This window comes from Bos taurus, chromosome 22 (genome assembly GCF_002263795.3).
Source record: "Bos taurus isolate L1 Dominette 01449 registration number 42190680 breed Hereford chromosome 22, ARS-UCD2.0, whole genome shotgun sequence".
Classification (NCBI taxonomy): domain Eukaryota; kingdom Metazoa; phylum Chordata; class Mammalia; order Artiodactyla; family Bovidae; genus Bos; species Bos taurus.
Window position 1 is genome coordinate 53,600,264 of NC_037349.1, and position 14,677 is coordinate 53,614,940.

At 40.4% G+C, this 14,677-nt stretch overlaps 1 protein-coding gene across 3 annotated transcripts in view; it reads right to left on the bottom strand.

The window, feature by feature from the left end:
• SACM1L (SAC1 like phosphatidylinositide phosphatase) overlaps positions 1-14,677 on the bottom strand; it is a 53,082-nt gene that overhangs the window by 27,299 nt on the left and 11,106 nt on the right. For 2 of the 3 annotated variants that reach the window (NM_001357318.1, NM_001102131.3), the window contains exons 2-6: positions 11,158-11,255; positions 8,458-8,532; positions 7,055-7,182; positions 1,798-1,947; positions 765-824 (exon numbers count right to left, since the gene is read on the bottom strand). In NM_001357318.1, the coding sequence (NP_001344247.1) occupies positions 765-824; positions 1,798-1,947; positions 7,055-7,182; positions 8,458-8,532; positions 11,158-11,255 (511 nt within the window). Of the gene's footprint in view, positions 1-764; positions 825-1,797; positions 1,948-7,054; positions 7,183-8,457; positions 8,533-11,157; positions 11,256-14,677 lie in introns of those variants that run through there. The other variant, XM_024982761.2, reaches the window with a different exon arrangement.

A 14,677-nucleotide genomic window follows, 5' to 3' on the forward strand; every position in this document is an offset into this window, starting at 1 on the left:
TACAACAAAGTAGCAAACTTATGGGCAACTTAATTTTAATGAAATTTTTCTAATGTCACATTGCCTTTTCAATTTAAAACATTTAAGTATTTGCTGGAATCCTTTGGGCTTGAACATTCATAGATATTGGAACACTAACAAGATTACACAAGGGTCAGAATGTTTATCTCTCTTTATCAGTCTTGGCCTACAACAACTGCACTCCTCCAGGGAGTTCAATCTACTTTTCCCAAAAAAGCAAAGCAAATGTCAAAAAATGAAGCCATCAGGCAAATCTATTTACCTAGATTCCATACATTACGCTTCTGAAGTAGGCCTCCTTATTTATACCTCATTTGCATAAACCAGGAACAGAGGAAGGTGCCATCTATGCACGTCTATCCTGGGTGACTGAAGGGAGTCAGGATCCCTTACAGACACAAATGCAGAGCTTTCCACTTGCCTGGGGAATTAGCTATGGCCCGATTTCTACACTATTCATTTTCCAATACGTATTCTCTCTCTCTTCCTTATAGAAACCAATGTTATTTTTACTCAGGTATGTTTTTCCTGTATTTAAGGCTTCCATAGAAGAGCAAAGTAAAATAACTAGGCTTCTTCAACCTAGAATGAGGTAGATCTAATCGAAGTCCACAAGTTTATAAACAGAGTTAAATCAGATTTCTTTACCAAAATCCTTAGTGATTAACTAGCCATTATGTAACATGTATTCAATTACAACTTGGATGGTGACGAATAAGCTGGTTTTATGTACTGTACATTACCTCTGGCTGAGCAGAAAGTTCTCGGAGAAGATGACCATTCCATACAAACCGCTGATCTGCCTGAGAGAGAAGTTTTAAAATTAATGTGGGCTCAGTCATGTCCAATTCTTTGCAACCTCATGAACTGCAGTATCCCTCTGTCCTCCTGCAGACTCCTCTGGCCTCCACTGTCTCCTGGAATTTGCTCAAATTCACGTCCACCGAGTCAGTAATGCTATCTAACCATCTCATCCTTTGTTGCCTCCTTCTCCGTACACCTAAGCCTACATATAATTTTACCAGAGCAGACTATTATAGTCTTTAGTAAGTTAGTCAACTAAAATATTGATTTAGGGTGAACTATATAAAATTATCACTTTTATGGATCAAAAATGGTCAATTAGTGGCAATTTCATATAGTCTAAGCCAATAGATAACTGACTGCAACTTTATAAATGCTACCTGCCCCCTAAACCTATCTATTTTTGTTAACAACAACAAAAAAAACCAAGGCAGCAATTATCTAGGTTCCTGAACAGCAGAAATTTCATGTTAAATCATCTGAGGTCTAGTTTTAAAGATATGCTTAATAAAAAAAAAAAAAGCGGGGGAGGGGGAATCACAAAAAATCCCACATTAAACAAAAGCATATTTTCCAAGTTAACAAGCTGTTACTTTTCTTGTTGTAAAAGCTATAAATGACACCACTACAAAAAGAAGTTCATCTCTTAGGACATTAAGTTTACAAGCACAATGGTGTTGCTAATGTTCTGTTATACCACAGACCACTGAGAGCTAGGAAATGACCAATGTGTTCAAGCTAGATTTCTGAAAATGCACAAATGCAGTTCTCGATCGTGTCTGTGAAACATACAGATCCTGGGATCTTGAATCTGAAGTGTGATGTCTACTTGAAACATGGTATGTTTTCAAAGCTCCATACGTGATCCTGATACAGCCAGGACTGAGAAAAATCAATATATATTTTATGGATAAAATAGAGGCATGCTCCCAAAAATTAAAATTAAAAAAAAAAATAGAAGATTAAGTTTACCCTTTCCAAGAGACTCATTTCCTGGAATTCTGGACTAGTGTTGGAGAGCCGCTGCAAAGTATGGGTCAAATCATATGTTGTTGAAAAGTAAAACCCATCCATACTCAAGACATGGTTCATCATTGCTAGGAAAGTTTTATTATCTTGTAACTGCAAACAAAGCAGAGAACACAGTCAGTCTATCTTATCCCTGAAAAGGAATCAGCATGATCAGAGAGTCAAAGTAAAAATCTTTAAGTCAAGCCCTGTTAAATGCCATCAGCACAAAGACTGGACAAGGGGGATGCTTGCTTCCCTCGGACCTGGGACAGTTCCTGTCACACGGGCAATGCTCAACAGCACAGGGCATTACAGAAGCTGGTGGGCAGACCTCCTTCCCATTAGCATCCTTCACAGTTTTTGCTCTAAAGGGCAGAAGAGGTAGCTTAATCCAGCACCACCACCTTAAGTTACGACCCCCTGAGCCTCACGTACTTTATACAGCGTCTCTGTCGTGTTCCCAGAAGCTCCTTGCTAGCTTACCCTAATTATCCTCATTTGACAGAACCCAGTAACACAGAGAGTGAGTGACAAGAGAATAACACCGTCCTCACTCCTAAGAAACTGCACTGGTTTGGGCTAGTTGGGAAGTCAAATGGAATTCTTTTTAAAAAAAGCAAAAATGGAAAAGTCCAGGAGAGAGTGCAGTGGTCAAGCCGGTAATGAGGAGGACCCTGAGCTCACCTCCTCCCACAGGCACTGAAATTACCACAATCCACACAGCAACTGTCTATGAAAGCAAGCTGAAGCCTGGTGGGACAGATCTTTCACAGCTAAAGATATCCAGAAGGAACCATGAGATGGGTGAGAGAGGTGAAGACCTGGTATAGTCAAGACCCACACCCTCAAGGAGGTGATTCACCAATGGGAGGATTATCACAACTGCCAAGGTTGTGACAATCCTTGCCCCTTTTCCCAGTGGGCGAGGGGTCTGAGCCCTACGTCAGCTCTTGAGGTCAACGATCTTGTACCAGCAAGACAAGCTCCCAGAAATGTCTGGATTTGAAGGCAGGCAGGGCTTGTGTACAGGAGAGCAGGAGCACTGCAGGAAACAGAGGCTCTCCTCCTAAAGGCCTGCGGAGGATCTCACGTGCTCCAAGGCCTAGCATGAGGGCCTGAAAGGAGCCAGGGCCAGACCCACTTAGTGATCTTGGCAAGCCTCCTGGAGAGGCAGAAGGCAGCTGGGACTGCCACTGCAGGTGGAGACGCTGGCAGCAAGCACCTTAGGGAGCTTGTTCCACCAGAAGGACAGAGGTGCTAGCAAGCGCCATTCTGGACCCTCCTTAGCACCTATTAGTGGGGGGGCTTCTGCGCCCACCAGCTGGCTGGCAACAGAGAAAAACAATGAAACCAAGACCTGATCCTTTGAAAAGGTAAACAAAATTGATATATCAAGGGAAAAACAGAGAGGACCTAACTAAAGTCAGAAACAAAAGAGGACAAATTACAACAGACACCAAAGAAACACAAAGCACAGAAGAGCTTATTACAAACAGCTGTACGCCAGCACAACAGACAACCGAGGAGACAGATTAACTTCTAGAAACGACCTCCCAAGACTGAATCAGGGAGAAATAGAAAATATGAACAGATTTATTACCAGCAACGAAACTGAATCAGTAATTAAAAAACTACCAAAGTCCAGGATCAGACAACTTCACCAGTGAATTAAACCAAAGAGTTAACACCTCTCTGAAACTATTTCAAAAAACTGAAGAGGAAGGAATGCGTTCAAACTCATCCCAAAAGGCCCATATCACCCTGATACTCACATCAGATACAGTTATCACACAAACTCACAATCATAGGCCAGTATCACTGATAAACACAACGCAAAATCCTCAACAAAATACTAGCAAACCAAATTCAACAATACATTAAAAAGATCACATGCCATGATCAAATGGTACTGAGCCCAGGGATGGGAGGACAGTTCAGTACCCACCAATCAAACAATATACTACATTAACTGAAGAATAAAAATCATATGATCATCAACAGATGCAGAAAAAGCATTTTACAAAATCTATTATCCATTTGTGATAAAACTTCTCAACAAAGCATGTGTGCTGTGCTTGGTCACTCAGTCATGTCCGACTCTCTGCAACCCCAGGGACTGTAGCTGGCCGGGCTCCTCTGTCCGTGGGAGTCTCCAGGCAAGAATGCTGGAGTGGGTAGCCTACCCCTTCTCCAGAGGATCTTCTCAACCCAGGAATCAAATCAGGGTCTCTCGGATTGCAGAGAGATTCTCTACCAGCTGAGCTATCAGGGAAGCCCATAAAGGGAGTGTACCTTATTAATAAAGACCATATATGATAAACCTATAGCCAGTATCAAGTTCAACAGGGAAAATCTAAAAGCATTTCTTCTAAGATAAAGAACAAGACAAGGATGCCTATTCTTACCACTTTTACTCAACATATCAGATGTCCTAGCCAACTTGGTTGGAGAAGGCAATGGCAACCCACTCCAGTACTCTTGCCTGGAAAATCCCATGGACAGAGGAGCCTGGTAGGCTACAGTCCATGGGGTCGCTAAGAGTCAGACACAACTGAGCGGCTTCACTTTCGCTTTTCACTTTCATGCACTGGAGAAGGAAATGGCAACCCACTCTAGTGTTCTTGCCAGGAGAATCCCAGGGATGGGGGAGCCTGGTGGGTTGCCATCTCTGGGATCACACAGAGTCAGACACGATTGAAGTGACTTAGCAGCAGCAGCAGCCAACCTGGTGGACATGAGTTTGAGTAAGCTCTAGAAGTTGGTGATGGACAGGGTAGCCTGGCATGCTGCAGTCCATGGGGCTGCAAAGAGCTGAACATGACTGAGAGACCGAAGTGAACTGAGCTATAGCAACTAGACAAAAGAAATCAAAGGAATTTAAACTGAAAAGGAAGAAGTAAAATTGTTACTGCTTGCAAATGACATGAAACTACACATAGAAAACCCTAAAGGAAAGAGGCCACCAAAATAACTAGTAAAACGTCAGGATATAAAATTAATATATTAAAGTCCATTGCATTTCAATACAGTAACAATGAACTAACTGGGAACAGAAATTAAGGAGAAAATCCCATGTACATCTGCAAGAAAAGCATAAAATACCCAGGAAAAAAATCTAACCAAGATGGGAAGAAAATCTGTCACTGGAAAACTATAAGACAAGGATGAAAGAAATTAAAAATGACACAGACTCCCAGAGAACAAACTGATGGTTACCAATGAGGAGTGTAGGTAAGAAGGATGAGTGAAGTAGGTAAGGGAGACTAAGAGATACAAACTTCCAGTTATAAAATAAGCAAGTCATGGGGATAAAATGTACAGTATAGAGAGAACGTCGATGATGCTTTGTATGGTGACAGATGGTCAGGAGATTTATTGTGGTGATCATTTTATAATGCATAAAAATACTCAACTACCATGTTGTACACTCGAAACTAATATTGTAAATCAACTATACTTCAATAGGAAAGAAAGGAAGATTCAGTAAAAGTAATATTTCTACTTATTTTCTGATGATCATTTTAGCTGGCTTTCACAATGAATACTGAGACATTTGTTTTTATCCTTGTTTTAAAAAGTAATTTTTAATGTCTGGTAATAATGTTTAACAAATGATTAACATTGAATCTACATATTACAAATCTACATACTACAAAATTTTTATTTTGGCCTCAACATTGTTTTGAAAAACGGAAGATACAAATAAGCAATTAGTTACACAGTCTGACAACAAATTAGAGCAATCAAGAAATTGTTCACTATTACTGGGCTATTAAATATAAACATTTTCATTGCCTTAAAATTATCATGTCTCATAGAGGATGAATATATTAATACACTGATTGATATAAGTAGTAGAAAAAATAAATTTTAAGTTTAAAGTATAAAAGCCATATTCTATAGTTTTGTCGTTTTAAGTCGCTGTTGTGTTCGACTCTTTTGCAACCCTATGGTCTATAGCCTGCCAGGCTCCTCTATCCATGGAGTTTCCCAGACAAGAATACTGGAGTGGGCTGCCATTTCCTTCTCCAGGGCATCTTCCTGACCAAGGGATCAAACCCATGTCTCCCGTGTTGGCAGGCGGATTCTTTACCAGTGAGCCAACAGGGAAGGCCATTCTACAGCTTTACTTAAGTCAATAAGACAATAGCGTTAGGACTAATTTTTTTAAATGTCTATTACAGGTAAGATACATGTTTCAGAATAGTTAGCTTTTTTTCAAAAACAAACTTTTTATAATTCTGGGAATAAAAATACAATGTAAAAAATTTTTAAAGCTACTATACTATAGTACATACTAATATAGTACGTATATACTAATGTACATACTATAATGTACATTTAGAAAACAAATACTCAATAGATATAAATCTCTAAACATAATGTTGATTTAAGGTAATTTTCAAAAAATAGAAGAGTTAATGCCATTCAACTAAGTTTTTAAAAATACTTCAAGCAAAAATAGCTTTGTTTGAATAAGAATACTGGCAGTCTTTGCTTTGCACAATAGGGCTGGACCATGCAAATGACCAGGTTATCCTTCTCAATAATCTTAACCTATGTTAATAATCAATAGGAAAAATTACAACTGTTGCATGACAGATTTTTAAAAACTCAAAACATTAAAGTACACTCCTACTGTAAGTTATAAATGGAAAAATGAAAACATAGTAAAACTAATATTATTTAGTATACTATAATTTAAAACATCAAGAATTTAAAATGTTTTATTTCTTGTCAAAACTGCATCAAGAGTAGCCTGAACAGTGCTTGTGCTGCTCCCATCATGTACCTTAGGAGCCATCTTTCTGTACCCTGGTGGACTATCACACAGCTAAGCCGGAACCAGTTTCTAACGCTTAAATATGAACTGAAATCTATGTGTTGAGTACATGGGCATTTTCAGTTTGTCCTTTTCTCTTTTATGAAATTTCATATTTTAAGAATTGAGTCAGTTAAAAAAAAAAAAAGAGCAAGAACCCAAGAGCAATAAAATATATGAAGGGATATATACACCTCTCCCTGGTCAGGGAACTGGACCCCACATGCCGCAACTAAGAATACGCAAACTGCAACGAGAGATCCCTCATACTGCAACTGAGACAGCCAGATAAATGTATTTTTTTAAACTGCACCAAACGTTCTGTGTTCCACCTCCGTTCCCCACCCATGCCATGGGACTTCTTTGGGTTTTGCAATTACTGTTTCCAGTCCTTACCTGAATATCAGTTAAGTGCAACATCGTCTTCTTATAAGAAAGGACATCAAAATCTGTTGCTTTCCAGATTACATGATTGAAAAATTCACCTATTTTTTTCTTTTTGGTAATGACAATTAGGTAATTACCTGCAAAAAGCAAAGCCAAACCTAGGTAAACAGAAACAAGGCAACTAGAAAGCCAGAAGCAGCGTCCTTTAAACTCCAGAGGCAGGAGTTGTGCTAAATAAAGGACGAGCGCATTTTTAAGGCAATCTTATAATTTATGAATAGAGAGACGAGCATATTATTTAAAAATATTTTTTTGAACGGTCAAATTTTTTCTCAAAAAGGTAAAAGCAAAAGCTTTTGGTAACCAGAGTAGTGATCCTTGCAGATGGAAAATAAGAGACAGAAAACACCTCTCTCTCTCTCTCCGCCCTAAGCATACATGCCTCTGCTAATGCATTTCCCAACGTGTAGCTTGAGGCATCACAGGTCATGAGATTTGGCCAGTGCAGGACAATGTCCCGTCTACACCCCCCACGTCATCCCATTACTCTGAATGGCAGAGAGATGTGCTGGGCAGCATAACTAACTGGTTACTGGTTACACTGGTTACACTCCAAAGATGAGTGGTCAGGAAGCAAGAAGCCATCATAGCACCATGTATAACACACCAGCCCTGATCTTGGCCACCTCCCCTTCCTCCCACAAATAAGCCAGGGAAAGCATTTACCACTAGATTTATTCTTCAGATCTGTTTGGGGCTCTAACAAGTGCCCTCTCTGGAAGTTTTCCTAGGTACACCTCTCTCCTAGAACTTGTCACACTGTACTGTAGTAACTTACCATTTAAATGCCTCCCTCATTTGACTGTAAACTGCAGGACAAAAGGGACCTGCACCTTTTACAACAGCATTCAGCATTTTATAGATATAACAGCATTCAGTTATATTCAGCATATAACTATATGCCTGAAACAATAGGAACTTTTTAAAAGTATGAAATAAAATTTAAATTCGAAAAATCACTCTTCTAATAACTAGAACCAGGTAACATTCTCTAACATGCTCTATGTCATAATCAACCCCAGTAAGAAGCTGAAGGTAGAGAATACTCTGGTTCATCAATGCATTAAAATTTTTGTGTAAATACTCTTAGAATTTATGAAAAATCTCTAGCAGACTAGAGATTTCAACTCCAGTTGAATAAAACCAGAATCAAAAGTTTAAAAAAAAAAGAACCTCAGGCTTATAAATTTAACCACTTGCTACTAGGGGTAGATTACTTTTAGAAATTAAGGACAAATACCTAAACTACAGATTCATTGCTTCAAGTAAGATATAAAGTGTGTCTCCATCTTTATACTCTAGTAGGGTCGATTTAATTACTGTTTTTCCCCACTTTAACTCATTTTTCTTACCTGCCACCAGATGGATTGTGCCCAGTATACCAAATATTGGTCTCGTAACCGCTGAAGGAGGAATATCTTTCTTGACTTTAAAGAAAAAAGTAAAGGAAAAAAGAAAACTCACTGAGAAAAAGCTCAGCAACAGAAAAAGAAATTTAGTTTCATTTCAATGGTTACTTCAACTAAATCAGTATGCGTGCTTTGTTCTAAGAAAGCGATATTCCTTCATTAGTGCTAGACCTCCATTTTGGCAAAACATAAAATAAAGATGTCCATGTTACATCACAAAGGTCTCTGCCTGGTCTAGAATATGGTGCCAAAAGTAACATGCTTCAATAACCTCACTATGTAAATTATGGATTAGTTCCAACGGCAATTTTCAAATCATTTATTCAGCCTCTTGTCAGAAACCCAATCTGTCCCTTTAAGAGAATTAGAAAGTAAATGGAGATTGAGATGAGATTTTAATTTCAACATGCAACAAACGGAATGTAAAACAGGACTCTGGTGATCCTAAGAATGTGGGAAGTGGGGGCAAAGACCCAAGAGAGGAAGGAGGCAAGACAAGCCTCCTCTTGGTGCCTAAGAGCTGACACAAGCACCCAGGGAGGCCGTGATTTATCAGCAATGCCTTCATGAGTGAAGAGAGCCTTAGATTCAAGGTTCATTTCACAACTGTTAAACTTTAAGCCAATGTGCTACACAAAACATACTTTGTAGAACTGCAGTTTAGGGAATAATGGAAAAAAAGAGGGAAAGTAGGGTCTCCTAGTCAAAGAAGAGTGTTTTGGTACATCCATAGAAACTCTGCTTCCTCTGAGTAACAATGTACAGTGGGAGATTAAAGGCTCTGAGAAGGCCTACGGTAAAAGAAAGCTGCTCCATGGTTGAATTCAAAGTTTTCCAAATTTACACAGCTATCAAGTGTTTCTTTCAGTCACATTTTAATTATCGTCCATTGTGAAACACTGCTGTCTCGTTTCTTTACGACAGTCCTGTAATTCTAAAATTTACTTTTCTCTCAATAATTCAATTTACTTAGTAATGCTATGCCATAGCTAACTACCATGAAAAATGGGAATACCAGTGCAGTAAAAAGCTCAGAGAAAACTCTGAACATATTGAGATATCTGATAAACTTAAATGTACTACTGATAGAACTGTAAGTTATAATAACTAGAGTGTAACAGCAAGGGAAGGAAGAGTGTCAGTCACTCAGTCATGTCCGACTCTCTGCGGCCCCACGGACTTCAGCCCACGCTCCTCTGTCCGTGGAATTCTCCAAGCAAGAATACTAGAGTGGGTAGTCATTCCCTTCTCCAGGGGAATCTTCCTGACCTAAGGATTGAACCCAGGTCTCCTGCATGGCAGGCAGATGCTTTACCATCTGAGCCACCAGGGTGATAATTTCTAGGACTATGATAATTTTTCATGGAAGAAAAAAAAAAACTCCTCTTTCTGTGGCAATGGTCTGCATTCCCGGTGGTAAAAGGAAACTGGCAGAGAAACTGGGATCGACAGGCTCTCATCACCACCGGCTTAAGGTCAAAGCATCTCTTCATGTGTCTTCCGATGACCACTAACATTCTTACATCCACACTATTCAAGACCTTTAGCTTGGTCCACTCAAATGGGTCAGCAATCGCTACTTCAAATAAAATGTCACTGACAGGTCAGAAGAGTAACTGAAAATACATCTACACTAAAGCTTTTATAAGACACTAGGTTGTATCAATGTGGTATAAAGTTTGGGGACTAAAGTTTAGAAGTAAACTAACAGTGTGATAAAACCAGTCAGCCATTCTGAGAGAGCAGCCACCAAGCAAGTCATAGGAAACGCCACATCACCAAACTAAAACACCCATCACTCCACTGGTCAAACGGAAAGTTATACACAGTCCTTAAGGAGAACAAGCGGATACCCAAGAACACAGACTTAGAGTCCTGTCTTACACTTTAGTGCCCTTTGCAAAATATGTTCATGTCTCACTTTATCCATTCAAAGGATAGTTACTATTTACCGAAGTGACATATGACATTCAAATGTGATTCTCACATGGCACACTGATTTGTCACTGAAATTATTTCACATTAGTCAGAAATCAGTGTTCCACACAATTGAACAACAAGTTGTTTTTCACACCCAAGAGAAGCAAAACCAAAATACAGATAGATTAGATAAACCATTCTGCCTAAAACATAAGTTTTAGTGATATATATATAATTTTTCATTTATTAAATTAATAAATGAAATTTATTATATAATTTATATAATTATATAAATTATAATTTATATAAATTAAATTATCCTCGTAATCATGAATATTTTCAAAAACAAAGCGGTTGTTAAAATTCCACACATTTTATGCTACAACAACTTTCTCACACTCTATAGTTATAGTTAGTTAGAGTTATAGTTAGAGTTAGAGAGGAACATTAACATATCAACAAAATCAATCCTGTTATCGGTACCATTGAGAAAACAAATAAAGAAATAATTAAGTTTTTAAATCCTTATGAACAGTAAAATGCTAAAAATTTCAAGAAAAAGCATAAAATCAAGGCACAAAAATCAACTGAGGTAGTAAGAATTAAATTTTTTCTAAGAAGGCACTCAGATCCACACACCGACACAGATCTCGCCAGTTTAACTGCTACTGTAGCTGAGGTGTAAACTCTTTCAGGACACTTATAACCCTGGCCATGAAATACCTGAGAGCGTAACTTCTGTGGACACGCGGTCGATGATAAGTACATCATCTGCTCCGTCATCACAAGCTTCCACATAAAATTTTTCAGGGGTGACATGCCTAAGAAGAAGTTCAAAACCATAAATAACTGAAGGAAATAATATGAACACTTCCCCAAAACCTACTGCAACAATGTAGTTCAACTTGGCATCACTTCCCCAGCTTTAACAGAAAGCTGTTATGCTCTTCTTATGTGTTCACTGCAACTCTTATGGCTTAATTTAACGCTGATAAGGTTCTAATCTGCTCTGACACCACTGTGACTTAGAGAAGACAATCATGCTAGAATCTAATTTAGAGTCAGCAGGGTGCAGAGGGAATGCAGCACAGCAGTCAGGAGCACGGCCTATGGAACCAGACTCACTGTGCTGTGTGAACTTGGGCACGTTCCTTCTCCTCTCTGTTCTTCAGTCCCCTTATCCACAAAATAAGGATACCACCAGACTCATGAAATAGCACTGCTGTGAGGACAGAAAGAGCTACCCACTGAGTAACTTTCAGAACACTTGATACACAGTAACCAAAACGTGTTAGCCAAAAATACTAAGAAACACATTTCCAGGAAATTGCTTAAAATAAACTTTAACATTTTGGTATTTTGTTAGAATGCCACCTATAATGTTCTTGGGGGGAAGACAGACATTCTGCAAAATAAAAAATAGGGTAAAATCAGGGTTGGGAAAGAGTACTCAAAATGCATGCAACTTTTTAATCTGAGTTCAACAAAAATGAACAGTTGGATCTTTGAGAGAGAAACTGGGTAACTTCAGCAAGCAACTGAGCATGGTTCAGGAAATAATTATCAACAAAAACAACACAGTGAAAATCAAGATTTGCATGCACTAACAATGGAGATTGAGGCTGTTGTTAAGGTGGTGTGTGTATTAATCACGTCTGACTCTTTGCGACCCCATGGAGTGTAGCCTGCCAGGCTCCTCTGCCCATGGGCTCTTCAAGCAAGAATACTGGAGTGGGTTGCCATGTCCTTCTCCATGGGATTTTCTCAATCCAGGGGTTGAACCTGTATCTCCTGTGTCTCCTGCACTGCACCTGGGAAGCCCACTGGGTTTATTATAATATTATTAAGACAGATAATAATAAACCATGGCCTCAGACAGTTGGAGTATAAAATGAAGAAGGGCAAAGGTTAACAGAGTTTTGCCTAGAAAACACACTGGTCATAGCAAACACCCTTTTCCAAAAACACAAGAGAAGACTCTACACATGGACATCACCAGATGTAATTAGCCCCAACTTTGCTCATTATTCTTGAGAGTCCCTTGGACTGCCAGGAGATCCAACCAGTCCATTCTGAAGGAGATCAGTCCTGGGTGTTCTCTGGAAGGACTGATGCTGAAGTTGAAACTCCAATACTTTGGCCACCTCATGCAGAGTTGACTCATTGGAAAAGACTCTGATGCTGGGAGGGATTGGGGGCAGGAGAAGGGGACGACAGAGGATGAGATGGCTGGATGGCATCACTAACTCGATGGATGTGAATTTGAGTGAACTCCGGAAGTTGGTGATGGACAGGGAGGCCTGGCATGCTGCGATTCATGGGGTTGCAAAGAGTCGGACATGACTGAGACCGAACTGAACTGAACTGAGTAATGCTGGCCAAGTTAGGAGTGCTACCTCAGCCAGGCCTTGTTAGGTACTAGAGGTACAAAGTCCCCGGATCACAGAGCTTACATGGCAATGGGAAAGACAATACACATGGAAGTGATTCAATGATTTCAGATGGTGATCTGAACTATAAGAAAATAAAGGGGCCTCCGGTTCAAGAAGGTAGAGTAGAAGGACATGTGTTCATCTCATCCTGCGAGAACACCAAAATCACAACAATCTGTTGAACGACCATCAACAGGAGGACGCTGATGCTGCTACTGCTGCTAAGTCGCTTCAGTCGTGTCCGACTCTGTGTGACCCCATAGCCGGCAGCCCACCAGGCTCCACCATCGCTGGAACCTACCAAAAATGATACTCCATGGCCAAAGACAAAGGAAAAACCACAGCAAGACAGCAGGAGGGGCACAATCACGATAAAATCAAATCCCATACCCGCTGGGTGGGTGACCTACAAACTGGAGAACGATACCAAAGAAGTTTCCCCACTGCTGTGAAGGTTCAGAACCCCATGTCAGGCTTCCCGGCCTGGGGAACCAATGGAGGGACCAGGAGTCCCCAGGGAATGTGACCCTGAGGCCAGCAGGATTTGATCACAGGACTTCCACAGGCCTGGGGGATGTAGACGCCAGTCGTGGAGGGCACAGACAAAACCGTGTGTGCACCAAAACTCAGAGGAGAGAAGCGCAGACCCCACAGGAGTCTGAACGAAAACCACCTGCTAGTGTTGGAGGGTCTCCTGCGGAGGCGGGTCCGCAGGGGCTCCCCACAGGGACGGGGCACAGCAGCAGCAGGCCCGGAAGGCCCCCTTGGTGTAAGCGCTCTTGGAGGTCACCAGTAACCCTGCCACAGAGCCTGCAGACCCCGGGGCTGGGTCACCTCAGGCCAAACAACTACCGGGGAGGGCGTGCAACCCCACCCCTCAGCAGATAACTGGATTAAAGCTTTACTGCGCAAGGCCCTGCCCTCCAGAGCAAGACCCAGTTTTTCCCACCACCAGTCCCTCCCATCTGGAATCTTACACAAGCCTCTTAGCTTCTTCCATCAGGGGGCAGAAAGAAGAAGCTAGAAGTGGCTTCTTGCTACAGCGGCTGAAAGAAAAAACCTATTACAGAAAGTTAATCAGGATGAAAAGCAAAGTTATGTCCCAGAGGAAGGGACAATATAAAACCCCAGAAAAACAACTAAATGAAGTAGAGATAGGAAACCTTTCAGAAAAAGAATTCAGAGTAATGATAGTGAAGATGATCCAGGACCTAGGAAAAACAATGAAGAAGATTCAAGAAATGTTTACCAAAGACATACAAGAACTAAAGAACAAACAGAGATGAATAATAAACACACTAGAAGGAATCAATAGCAGAACACTTGAGGCAGAAGAACAGATAAATGGCCTGAAGGCCAGAATGGTGGAAATCACTGCCACAGACGAGAATACGGAGAAAAGAAAGAAAAGAAATGAAAACAGCCTCAGAGACCTCTAGAACAACAGTAAATGCACCAACATTGGTATTAGAGGGGTCCCAGGAGGAGAAGAGAAAGAGAGAAAGGACTTGAGCAGAGAGTCCCAGACAGGATAAACCCAAGGAGGAACACACTGAGATACACAGTAATGAAACGGACAAAGATTAAAGACAGATAAAATATTAAAAGCAACAAGGGAAAAATAACATATAAAGGAATTCCCATCGGGCTACAAGCCAGAAACTCTACAAGCCAGAAGGGAATGGCACCATATGTTTAAAATGATGAAAGGGAGGACTCTACAACCAAGAATACTCTACCCAGCAAGACTCTCCCTCAGAGTGGACAGAGAAATCAAAAGCTTTCCAGACAAGCCAAAGAGAAGAGAGTTC